Source organism: Pseudochaenichthys georgianus, unplaced genomic scaffold (genome assembly GCF_902827115.2).
Source record: "Pseudochaenichthys georgianus unplaced genomic scaffold, fPseGeo1.2 scaffold_756_arrow_ctg1, whole genome shotgun sequence".
NCBI lineage: Eukaryota > Metazoa > Chordata > Actinopteri > Perciformes > Channichthyidae > Pseudochaenichthys > Pseudochaenichthys georgianus.
Genome location: NW_027263306.1, coordinates 25,032 through 38,251, shown reverse-complemented (window position 1 = coordinate 38,251; position 13,220 = coordinate 25,032). Strand labels below are relative to the sequence as shown.

General features: G+C 46.8%; 1 protein-coding gene across 1 annotated transcript; it reads right to left on the bottom strand.

Moving 5' to 3' along the window:
- Nucleotides 1–1,821: 1,821 nt before the first annotated feature.
- serpinc1 (serpin peptidase inhibitor, clade C (antithrombin), member 1) lies at nt 1,822–12,051 on the bottom strand. Its single transcript, XM_034079884.2, has 2 exons — nt 11,969–12,051; nt 1,822–2,854 (listed from the first exon to the last, which is right to left on the bottom strand). Exons 1-2 carry the CDS (start codon nt 12,029–12,031, stop codon nt 2,678–2,680), a joined length of 240 nt encoding a protein of 79 aa, XP_033935775.1. The 5' UTR covers nt 12,032–12,051; the 3' UTR covers nt 1,822–2,677.
- Nucleotides 12,052–13,220: the final 1,169 nt, after the last annotated feature.

Genomic DNA, 13,220 nt, shown 5'->3' with positions numbered 1-13,220 from the left:
ATACCTGAGTGAAGAGATGTGTTTACTATATGAAGTAGTTCTGAGGCCATGCAACGAAAAACATCCCTGAAAAACCCTGTTGGAATAATATCAAGGCAGCAGGAGGAGGATTTCAGAAGTTGTATAATGTCCTCCAGGTTTTTATCATTAATCTGATGGAATTGTGTCATGGTGTTTGAATTGATGTTAAGTGGACACAGAGACAACACATGTGCTGTACCTGATGCAGAGGCACTGACTGCTTGTCTGATTTTCTGAAAGTTGTCAGTGAAAAAGGCAAAGTCATTGCACGCCCTGGTGGATAGAAATTCAGAGGCTACTGACACTGGGGGGTTAGTTAGTCTGTCGACGGTAGCAAACAAGGCACGTGCGTTGTTTTTGTTTTTGGTAATGATGTCAGAGAATAACGATTGTCGTGCGTTTTTCAATTCCAAATGATAAAGGCCAAGTCTCTCTTTATAGATTTCAAAGTGAACCTGGAGATTTGTTTTTCGCCACCTACGTTCAGCTTTTCGACATTCTCTTTTTTCTGTTTTCACGGTCATGGCCTTTCTCCATGGAGATATTCTCTTCCCAGTCACTTCCTTTACCTTAATTGGAGCAATGGCATCTATAACATTTTTAATTTTTGAATTAAAATGATCTACTAGCTCATTTACTGAGATGTTAGCAGGGGCAAGTGTGGAAGAAACATCCTGAGCAAACATTTCCCTAGTGTGTTCAGTTAAAGATCGCTTTGTGGTTACCTCTTTTTGAACATGTTTGTGAACAGAAATAGAGCTCTCAAAGAACACACAGGAATGATCAGAGAGCGCAACATCAGTCACCACAACCTCAGAGATATTCAGACCCTTTGAGATAATTAAGTCCAGAGTGTGCCCCTTATTGTGCGTGGGCTCCGTCACATGCTGAGTCAGTCCATAGCTATCAAGAACACAACACAGTTCTTTAGCCCCTCTGTCCTGGGGGTTGTCAACATGGATGTTAAAATCACCAACAATGACTAGACGGTCAAAGTCAACACACACTATAGACAGCAGTTCAGTAAAGTCATCACAAAGCCTGCACAGTATTTGGGTGGTCTATAGATATTTAGGAACAGAGCTCGAGAGGAGCGTTTCAGCTGAAGGGCCACATATTCAAAAGAAGCAAAGTTCCCATACGATGTCTTCCTGCATTGAAGGGAATCATTGAACAGAATAGCAACTCCACCTCCTCTGTTATGCATTCTTTCCTGACTCATAAAACTAAAGTTGGGAGGGGTTGATTCGATAAGAACAGCTGCACTGTTATTTTGTTCAATCCAAGTTTCTGTTAAAAACGTAAAATCGAGATTGTGCTCAGCGATAAAATCATTGATTAAAAATGTTTTTCCTGCCAGAGACCTGACATTTAATAAAGCTAGTTTAAGTTTGTTAAACACACTATCAGTCTGGTTTTTTGTGACAAGCTGTGGCTGACATGGAATCACTGCTAAATTAGATAAACTCACACACACGTTTGAGCACTTCCTGTATCTAAGATGATTCACCGCTCTTAATCTATTACCTATCAACACAGATATCGGCAAAGCTACAGGCAGGCAGGGCCCCGGCATGTCCTGGAGAGAGTTGAGAGTGCCATGCGCCCTTGAGCCTGGACCCAGCACATATCAGTGTGCAGCGTTGTGTACACACACATCCTATCAGGCTTTGAAGGGGAGGGAGGACTTCGCTAAAAGTACAGTTTTAGTGTTAAAGCAGTTAGCTTAAAGTTACGGTCAGTACACAGAAATGTATCCAGCTTAAATGATGAGTGAAATAATGGATGCAGACAACTCTGTGTTCTGTTAGTCATTTAATGTATTTACACTGATTAGTACTCCATGTATTAGTGTATTGGATATCAGGGACCTCAGACTTCTCGCTGCTGATCTAAACGGCAGAATGTGAATTTATTTAACATTTAAAACACAGAAGAAGAGAGAAACTGATACCTGATTCATGGACAAAGTTTGTCTTTTGTTATATTTAATAAAGTAATAAAGAAAGTAAATCTACAAGTGAAATGTATCTGAAATGCACCATAAACCATAAAACCCTCCTGATAGCTCCTGATCCATATGTCTCTATTAAAGGTCCCTATCATCCTCCTCTTCATCAGTATATATCAGGTCTCAGATATATCCAGAGCCTGTCTCTGATTGGCTGAAACACCAAACAGATCATTGCAGCATTACCCATAACCCCCTCTGTTTCAGCCCTGTTTCCAAAGTGTTGATTCTCTGTCTGTGACTTCAGATGAACACAAGGAGCCCCTCCCCACGCCCCTCTGAGAGAGACTTGGTTACAAAGAACTCAATGGAGCTCTAGAGGAGATTCAGGTGATAAGGGGGGGGGGGGTACCTTGTTGCTGATTGGCTAATGGCTACACAAGACAAAACATCGTTATGACATCATGAAGTGGCCGAAATCTGATCAGCTCATTTTCAGACGGGTTTTTATAGAACTGGATCAAAAAGAGAGAAAATCTTTGTTCCTGAAAACATGCTGATATAGCAAAGACAAAGACAGGTGACCTTTAACACATGTCTCTGTTAAACACAAGACTAAACACACAGTTGAACAGAGTGAAAGGCACTCAGAGTATAAGACTATATGCTTTAAACGACTATATGATCCTGTGACCCGGGTTGGAGTCACTGGGTGCAGGGGTCTGCCACCCTGGCGGTGAACAGCAGAGCGTTGATGCTCTTCTCTCTGATCAGCAGCAGGAAGGGTCTGTTCACATGGAACACCTCTCGGTCGAAGTTGATGGATCGACCGACCGCCACCACGCCTGTAGCCGCTGCCGCCTCGCTGCCCTCCTCGTTCACCTGCAGGGACACAACAGATTCTCTCTCACTGCCCCCTCTGCTACTAACATACAGAAGGACAGTGGCGGACTGGCCATCGGGACGGATCCTGATGGGTCGGACAATGTGGGCCGGTCGAATAAGTCACTAGCACCCCCCCCCCCCCCCCGCCCCCAGAGACAGAGAACAAGAAAGTGGGAGTTTAAACTGGGTTAGGATCAAAATAACATTCAACTATCAAAAAATCAAAAATGGGGAAAAGTTTTAATTTTTTTCTGCATTTTTCCGAATAAGTACATTTAAATCGATAGTTACGGCTGTAACTACGGTCCCTGAGTCCCGGATGACCGCCAGAGGCGGTGCTTTAAGCACTGGATATGTCCATCGCGCGCATGCGCAGCTCGAGTACCAATAACAACAAAGTCACCTGTGACCCACGTGACACCGGCTATATCAGCCGGTATTGTCAGAGGATCTGTTCCCAGAATCTTCTCGCGAGCACACAAGAATTCTGAGTGACAGGGAACTCTGGCGGTCATCCGGGACTCATAGAACCGTAGTTACAGCCGTAACTATCGTTCTATTTCGTCCCTACTGACCGCCAGAGGCGGTGCTTTAGCACTGGATGACCTATACCAACAATGTCATGAAGAATCCAAGCCCTTGCTCACCACTGGAAGCAGCGGAGCTCGGCAAAAGGACCACGCCCAAAGAATGGGGAGTGGCGACATTGACCTGATGACAACTGGAGAATGTGCCAGAAGACGCCCACGACGCCGCGGCGCAGATGGTCTCCAGGGGCACCCCTCTCAGGGCAGCCCAATATGTTGAGATGCTCCTTGTAGAGTGGCATCTCAGCCTGATGAATCTTCCACGCAAACCAAAGTTAGCCATGGAGTGCCACAGGGCTCAGTGCTCGGACCTATTTTGTTCACATTATATATGCTTCCGTTAGGCAATATTATAAGGAATCATTCTGTAAACTTTCATTGTTATGCGGATGATACTCAACTATATTTATCAATCAAGCCTGATGAAATTAATCATCTAAATAAAATTCAAGACTGCCTCAAGGACTTAAAAACGTGGATGACCTTAAACTTTTTGATGTTAAACACGACCAAAACTGAAGTTATTGTACTTGGCCCGAAGAATCTACGAAACAAATTATCTAAAGATATACTAACTATGGATGGCATTAATTTGGCCTCCAGTGAGACTGTAAGGAATCTTGGTGTTATATTTGATCAGGATTTATCCTTTAACGCCCACATAAAATCAATCTCAAGGACTGCCTACTTCCATCTACGTAACATTGCAAAAATCAGGCATATCTTGCCTCAAAACGATGCAGAGAAACTAGTCCATGCATTTGTTACTTCTAGGCTGGATTATTGTAACTCCTTATTATCAGGGAGTACCAAGAAGTCAGTCAAGTCGCTTCAGCTGATTCAAAATGCTGCGGCTCGTGTGCTAACAAGAGTTAGGAGAGGGGACCACATTACTCCTGTTCTGGCTGCCTTACACTGGCTCCCTATAGAACACAGGATAGAATTTAAAGTTCTTCTTCTCGCCTACAAAGCCCTTAATGGGCAGGCGCCATCTTACCTTAAAGAACTCATTATACCCTGCTGGCCTACTAGGGCATTGCGTTCCAAGAATGCAGGTTGTTGGTTGTTCCTAGAGTCTCTAAAAGTACAATGGGAGCCAGAGCCTTTTCTTATCAAGCTCCACATTTGTGGAATCATCCAGTTTGTGTTCGGGCGGCAGACACCCTATCCGTTTTTAAGAGTGCGCTTAAGACCTTCCTTTTTGATAAAGCTTATAGTTAGGGCTGATTAGATTCAGCCCCTAGTTTTGCTGATATAGGCTTAGTTTGTCGGGGGACATCTTACTTCTTCCTTCTCTCTGTCTGTACCCGTGTACACTCATGTTCCATGAACCCAGCTTCCCCACATCTCTTTCTTTTGGTGTCTATATACGCTGGGATCCGGAGTCATGGATGATCCTGCGGTCCTGTGTCCTGCATCGCGAGCCCTGGATCTAGAGTCGTGGCTGTGGTCCTGGATCATCGGTCCTGATGGATATCCTCGTGGATTCATCTTCCTATTATACACACATGCATTTCCAAACATCTGGTCTACCTATGTTGCAAATGTATTATCTTTTCAATTTACACACGGCATCTATTGCACGTCTGTCCGTCCTGGGAGAGGGATCCCTCCTCTGCTGCTCTCCCTGAGGTTTCTCCCATGTTCCCTTAAACTGTGGGTTTTCTCCGGAAGTGTTTCCTTGTACGATGTGAGGGTCTGAGGACAGAGGGTCTGAGGACAGAGGGTCTGAGGACAGAGGGTCTGAGGACAGAGGGTCTAAGGACAGAGGGTCTAAGGACAGAGGGTCTAAGGACAGAGGGTCTAAGGACAGAGGGTGTCGTATTGTCATACTGATATTCTGTACACACTGTGAAGACCACTGAGACAAATGTAACATTTGTGATATTGGGCTATAAATAAACATTGATTGATTGATTGATTGATTGATTGATTGATTGATTGATTGATTGATTGATTGATTGATTGATTGATGGCAGGGGGCGGCCACTGGCCCCGTAAGCCTGTGAGATGGTATCGACAACCCAGTGGGGCAGCCACTGGTTCGAGGGCCTAACCTCCTTTAGTGTCGCCAGGGCAAAATCAAGAGTTGCTCCTACTGCTGTATAAAAGCCGTAGCCTTGATATACGCCCTTTGGGCACCCCCCGGGCACCCCCAGGGCACAGCAACTTCGACGTGCCGTACTCCTGAATGTCAAAGCGTGCCAGCTGGGTAGGCTGATTGAAGTGGGTTTGTGGAAGGACCCTGGGCGGGAATGCCACATTTGCCCAAAGGGCAACGCCAGAGAGTCTCACCTCGGGCATGTATTGTTTATGGAGAGGACATGCAACTCCCCGACTCGCTTCCCTGAGGCTATGGCAAGCAGAATGCTGCCTTCGTGGGCAGCCACCTAAGCCCCACCTGGGCCAGGGGCTCGAAGGGAGGAGATGATAGGGCATCCGGCAGCAAGGGCAGGTCCCAAGCTGGAGCCCTCGGGGTGCTAGGGGGACGCTGCCGTAAAGCCCCTCTCATAAAGAGGGACACCGACCTGTGGCACCCCGCCGTGGCGCCGTCGACCCGAACATGTCGGGCAGAAATCGCAGCCACATAAATTCAGAGTGGAGTGAGAACGTCCACTATCTAGAAGGGACTGTTGTCTAAGCAACAACGTACATGCTGTCCCCAAGGAACACGCACATTCTTGCCCCCCAGTTGGGGTAGAAAGTGCGTGAGTGCAAGCTGCACGGCCCGAAGCTCTAGCACGTTGACCCGGCGCGCACTCTGCTGGGCAGACCACTGACCCTGAACGGTCCTGCCCTGCCGCACTGCACCCCACCCTGAGAGACATGCACCTATGGTGATGGTCTCCTGCTCACGAGAAAGTATGCCGAGTAGAACCCCCTGGCTAAGCAGAGGGTCTTACTGACTTGATTGCGTCCTTGGACAGAAGGACGGACACCTCTTGGCCCAGAGGTAGGGCCCCTGCCGGATCGCTGATGACTGTCAATTAGACCCAGCCGAAGGCTAGGGGCCGGAGCTGCGGTCCGTACCCCTGGGTTAAGGTGAAAACCACCCAAGGGACGGAAGTACAGACTGCCCAGAAACTGAGCTGCTGCTGGGAATGCAGCCGACGACCGCCCCTGGGATTTCAGGGCCCAGCCCCCCGGACCCTGGAGCGTCTTGGGGGGTTCCGGTAAGGCTCTGGGGCACGATGCCGCCTGGAAGGCGGGCGACATGGGGCACGAAAGTCATTGGGAGGCGGTTGAGTGGGCCGCTAAGACCTCTGCAGACCACCCCTGTAATCCGGCGGCTAAGTGCGGCTGCTAGAGCGGCCCCTGGGCCTGCTGGGAGTGGGCACAGGTCTGCGAGGACCCGACTGCTGCTGCCTGGTCTGCCTAGCTTGGGCGGCACGCTCCAGTGCCTCCAGGGCAGCTGATCTAAACAGCTCCCGTGGCTCGACTGGTACGCTACGGAGGACTCTCCTACATGCCTCAGTTAGTGGTGACTGGGCCAGCGAAACCTGGCGACGAGTCTGTACCAGCGACAAGGCGTCCTCATACAGAGGTGCGTTAACCGAAGGAGGTGCGTCAGCCGATGGAGGTGCGTCAGCCGAAGGAGGTGCGTCAGCCGAAGGAGGTGCGTCAGCCGAAGGAGGGGCGCCAGCCGAAGGAGGGGACAGGCGGCTAGCCGATCCACTTTAGAGGACAGCCTGTTTCTAGTCCTTCTATTGGGGGGAGCACACATAGCCATCGCTCCCTCAAGTCGCCGGGAACGGCCGAATTGATCTGGAGGAGGACGTGACAAGGAGAGGTGTCTGTTGGCTGCTGCCAGACGTTCCACCTCAGTGATTTGAGCCACTCTGAGCGCCCGAGGCATGCAGCTACAGCTCATGCAGGCGTTTACCATGAGAACCTCCCTCAGATGCTCGAATTTTGTCCCCACTGACCGCCAGAAGCGGCCGAGGCAGGAGGGGCAGCGGTCATGGCCGTCCTCGGGCTCAAGAGAAGCCATACAGGCGCTACATGAATGAACCATTCTGTAGGTAGCCAGATGCAGGGTAGCCGGGAGCGGGTGCGGGAACACAGCCTTCACCAGCTACCTGCTTAATGGAAAGAGTAGAGCGTTGCTGCTACTCGCCGAACAGAAAGAGGGATGTAATTACACCCACGTTACCGGCAGAGGGAGCGGGAGCGAGAGCACTGCCTTCACCTGGCTGGATTAATAAACACGGCAGTTCCGCGTCTACCAGGAGCGGGGGCGAGAACCCTGCCTTCACTGGTTGAGTTAGAGACGAACGCCAGATGCAGTGTAACCGGGAGCGGGTGCGGGAACACAGCCTTCATCGGCTACCTGCTGAACGGGAAGAGTAGAGCGGTGCTACTACTCGCCGAACAGAAAAAGGGATGTAGCTACATCCGCATTACCGGTAGAGGGAGCGGGAGCGAGAGCACTGCCTTCACCTAGCTGGGTAAAATTAAGAAGCTAACAGTATACGCAAGACGTTAGCCGAGCGGCTGCTGCTAATGATCAAGCGAGATCAAGTCAAATAACACACATGTTTAAGACCAGATAACTAGCTTCTAAAGAAGAGAACAGCACAGAGCCGTAGTTACAGCAGTAACCATGGCCAGGGCTCACACGGCATCTAACCGCAGTTACAGTAGTAACTATGGCCAGTACTTACACAGCTTGGGACCGTAGTTACAGTCGTAACTATGGCCAGTACTTACGGCTTAAACCCGTAGTTACAGTAGTAACTGTGGCCGGTGCCTAAAAGTGTCAGCCAACGGCTGCCCACTAGACAATATAATATTGGGAGGATGAAATCCTCCTTAATGGCCATACATGCAGAGCACACGGCACACACAGTGAAGATTGTCCTCTGCATATCGTCCTAGTGCTAGGAGTCTAGTACTAGGAGCAGTAAATACAACGATATAGCGCTACTGCAACCATACCATGCGTTTACCGGGAGCAGCAGCGAGAGCACTGCCCTCACCGGCTGAGTTAAATAATGAAGCTTAACCGTACATGCAAGGTGTTAGCCAAGCGGCTGCTGCTAACAATCAAGCGACCAAGTCAGAACACAAATGTTAAGACCAGATAATAGCTTCTAAGAAATAGAAAGTACTTACCTTACTCTCTGCATCTAAACGAAAAACGGGTTTAAAGTATGACCCTCTGGGCTTCCATAGTAAACTGAATGAGGGACGCAGCCAAAGCTGGGACTCAAATGCTAATGATAGCTCGGGCACAACGCCACAAGCAGAACTTTCAAAAGAGCATAAGGGCAACTTTATGGGAGAGGAAGCGGGAACACTGTCGTCACCAGAAAGTCTAAGCCACAAACAATAAGACGGTAATCAGGACAACTTGGCTGGGAGCGGGTGCGGGGACACGGCCATCACCAGCAACAAGCTGACACCAACCTGTCTGTCGAGGCTCTGCACAGCCGGCCGCAGCTCCTGGAGGACGCGTTAACGACCCGTAGCTCCGACTGTCAGTCGCAAAGCTGCACGCGGCCAGCTGCTTGCAGAGAAATCCCTCAGATCAAACGTTCAAACCTGAACGCTGTAGGCTACGAAAACGTAGCCACGGTACCCTCGCGCAGCGAGAAGATGAAAGGAACAGATCCTCTGACGACACCGGCTGATATAGCAGATAACTAGTAACCTCACAGGTAACAAGTAACCTCACAGGTAACCTCACAGGTAACAAGTAACCTCACAGGTAACAAGTAACCTCACAGGTAACCTCACAGGTAACAAGTAACCTCACAGGTAACCTCACAGGTAACAAGTAACCTCACAGGTAACTAGTAACCTCACAGGTAACAAGTAACCTCACAGGTAACAAGTAACCTCACAGGTAACCTCACAGGTAACAAGTAACCTCACAGGTAACAAGTAACCTCACAGGTAACTAGTAACCTCACAGGTAACAAGTAACCTCACAGGTAACTAGTAACCTCACAGGTAACTAGTAACCTCACAGGTAACAAGTAACCTCACAGGTAACAAGTAACCTCACAGGTAACAAGTAACCTCACAGGTAACCTCAGAGGTAACTAGTAACCTCACAGGTAACAAGTAACCTCACAGGTAACAAGTAACCTCACAGGTAACCTCACAGGTAACTAGTAACCTCACAGGTAACCTCACAGGTAACAAGTAACCTCATAGGTAACCTCACAGGTAACAAGTAACCTCATAAGTAACCTCACAGGTAACTAGTAACCTCATAGGTAACAAGTAACCTCACAGGTAACCTCACAGGTAACTAGTAACCTCACAGGTAACTAGTAACCTCACAGGTAACTAGTAACCTCACAGGTAACAAGTAACCTCACAGGTAACCTCACAGGTAACAAGTAACCTCACAGGTAACCTCACAGGTAACCTCACAGGTAACTAGTAACCTCACAGGTAACTAGTAACCTCACAGGTAACTAGTAACCTCACAGGTAACAAGTAACCTCACAGGTAACTAGTAACCTCACAGGTAACAAGTAACCTCACAGGTAACCTCACAGGTAACTAGTAACCTCACAGGTAACTAGTAACCTCACAGGTAACAAGTAACCTCACAGGTAACCTCACAGGTAACTAGTAACCTCACAGGTAACTAGTAACCTCACAGGTAACAAGTAACCTCACAGGTAACCTCACAGGTAACTAGTAACCTCACAGGTAACAAGTAACCTCACAGGTAACTAGTAACCTCACAGGTAACCTCAGAGGTAACTAGTAACCTCACAGGTAACCTCATAGGTAACTAGTAACCTCACAGGTAACTAGTAACCTCACAGGTAACCTCAGAGGTAACTAGTAACCTCACAGGTAACCTCAGAGGTAACTAGTAACCTCACAGGTAACCTCTCAGGTAACAAGTAACCTCACAGGTAACAAGTAACCTCACAGGTAACAAGTAACCTCACAGGTAACTAGTAACCTCAGAGGTAACTAGTAACCTCACAGGTAACCTCAGAGGTAACTAGTAACCTCACAGGTAACCTCACAGGTAACTAGTAACCTCAGAGGTAACTAGTAACCTCACAGGTAACCTCAGAGGTAACTAGTAACCTCACAGGTAACCTCACAGGTAACTAGTAACCTCACAGGTAACCTCTCAGGTAACTAGTAACCTCACAGGTAACCTCACAGGTAACTAGTAACCTCACAGGTAACCTCAGAGGTAACTAGTAACCTCACAGGTAACCTCAGAGGTAACTAGTAACCTCACAGGTAACCTCTCAGGTAACTAGTAACCTCACAGGTAACCTCAGAGGTAACTAGTAACCTCACAGGTAACCTCACAGGTAACTAGTAACCTCACAGGTAACCTCTCAGGTAACTAGTAACCTCACAGGTAACAAGTAACCTCACAGGTAACAAGTAACCTCACAGGTAACCTCACAGGTAACTAGTAACCTCAGAGGTAACTAGTAACCTCACAGGTAACCTCAGAGGTAACTAGTAACCTCACAGGTAACCTCACAGGTAACTAGTAACCTCACAGGTAACCTCTCAGGTAACTAGTAACCTCACAGGTAACCTCAGAGGTAACTAGTAACCTCACAGGTAACCTCACAGGTAACTAGTAACCTCACAGGTAACCTCTCAGGTAACTAGTAACCTCACAGGTAACTAGTAACCTCACAGGTAACCTCACAGGTAACAAGTAACCTCACAGGTAACCTCAGAGGTAACTAGTAACCTCACAGGTAACCTCTCAGGTAACAAGTAACCTCACAGGTAACAAGTAACCTCACAGGTAACAAGTAACCTCACAGGTAACCTCACAGGTAACTAGTAACCTCAGAGGTAACTAGTAACCTCACAGGTAACCTCAGAGGTAACTAGTAACCTCACAGGTAACCTCACAGGTAACTAGTAACCTCACAGGTAACCTCTCAGGTAACTAGTAACCTCACAGGTAACCTCACAGGTAACTAGTAACCTCACAGGTAACCTCAGAGGTAACAAGTAACCTCACAGGTAACTAGTAACCTCACAGGTAACTAGTAACCTCACAGGTAACCTCACAGGTAACAAGTAACCTCACAGGTAACCTCAGAGGTAACTAGTAACCTCACAGGTAACCTCAGAGGTAACTAGTAACCTCACAGGTAACCTCTCAGGTAACAAGTAACCTCACAGGTAACAAGTAACCTCACAGGTAACAAGTAACCTCACAGGTAACCTCACAGGTAACTAGTAACCTCAGAGGTAACTAGTAACCTCACAGGTAACCTCAGAGGTAACTAGTAACCTCACAGGTAACTAGTAACCTCACAGGTAACCTCATCAGGTAACTAGTAACCTCACAGGTAACTAGTAACCTCACAGGTAACTAGTAACCTCACAGGTAACCTCAGAGGTAACTAGTAACCTCACAGGTAACCTCTCAGGTAACTAGTAACCTCACAGGTAACCTCACAGGTAACTAGTAACCTCACAGGTAACTAGTAACCTCACAGGTAACCTCTCAGGTAACTAGTAACCTCACAGGTAACCTCACAGGTAACCCCGCCTCTTTACTGACCTCCAGGAAGGCTTTGTGGAAGGCGTCTGAGATGTGCAGACCTTCACCTCCGTCCTCCAACATCCCTGAAACACAGACGCACGTTAACCTTCAGACGGTGTCCCTCAAACGCAAATACCTGTACTTTCTACTTCTTACATGTTGAACTCAAATACCTGTACTTTCTACTTCTCACATGTTGAACTCAAATACCTGTACTTTCTACTTCTTACATGTTGAACTCAAATACCTGTACTTTCTACTTCTCACATGTTGAACTCAAATACCTGTACTTTCTACTTCTTACATGTTGAACTCAAATACCTGTACTTTCTACTTCTTACATGTTGAACTCAAATACCTGTACTTTCTACTTCTCACATGTTGAACTCAAATACCTGTACTTTCTACTTCTTACATGTTGAACTCAAATACCTGTACTTTCTACTTCTCACATGTTGAACCCAAATACCTGTACTTTCTACTTCTTACATGTTGAACCCAAATACCTGTACTTTCTACTTCTCTCATGTTGAACACAAATACCTGTACTTTCTACTTCTCACATGTTGAACACAAATACCTGTACTTTCTACTTCTCACATGTTGAACACAAATACCTGTACTTTCTACTTCTCTCATGTTGAACTCAAATACCTGTACTTTCTACTTCTCACATGTTGAACACAAATACCTATACTTTCTACTTCTCACATGTTGAACACAAATACCTGTACTTTCTACTTCTTACATGTTGAACACAAATACCTGTACTTTCTACTTCTCACATGTTGAACACAAATACCTGTACTTTCTACTTCTCTCATGTTGAACACAAATACCTGTACTTTCTACTTCTCACATGTTGAACACAAATACCTGTACTTTCTACTTCTTACATGTTGAACTCAAATACCTGTACTTTCTACTTCTTACATGTTGAACCCAAATACCTGTACTTTCTACTTCTTACATGTTGAACACAAATACCTGTACTTTCTACTTCTTACATGTTGAACTCAAATACCTGTACTTTCTACTTCTTACATGTTGAACTACAAATACCTGTACTTTCTACTTCTTACATGTTGAACTCAAATACCTGTACTTTCTACTTCTCACATGTTGAACTCAAATACCTGTACTTTCTACTTCTTACATGTTGAACCCAAATACCTGTACTTTCTACTTCTTACATGTTGAACACAAATACCTGTACTTTCTACTTCTTACATGTTGAACTCCAAATACCTGTACTTTCTACTTCTTACAC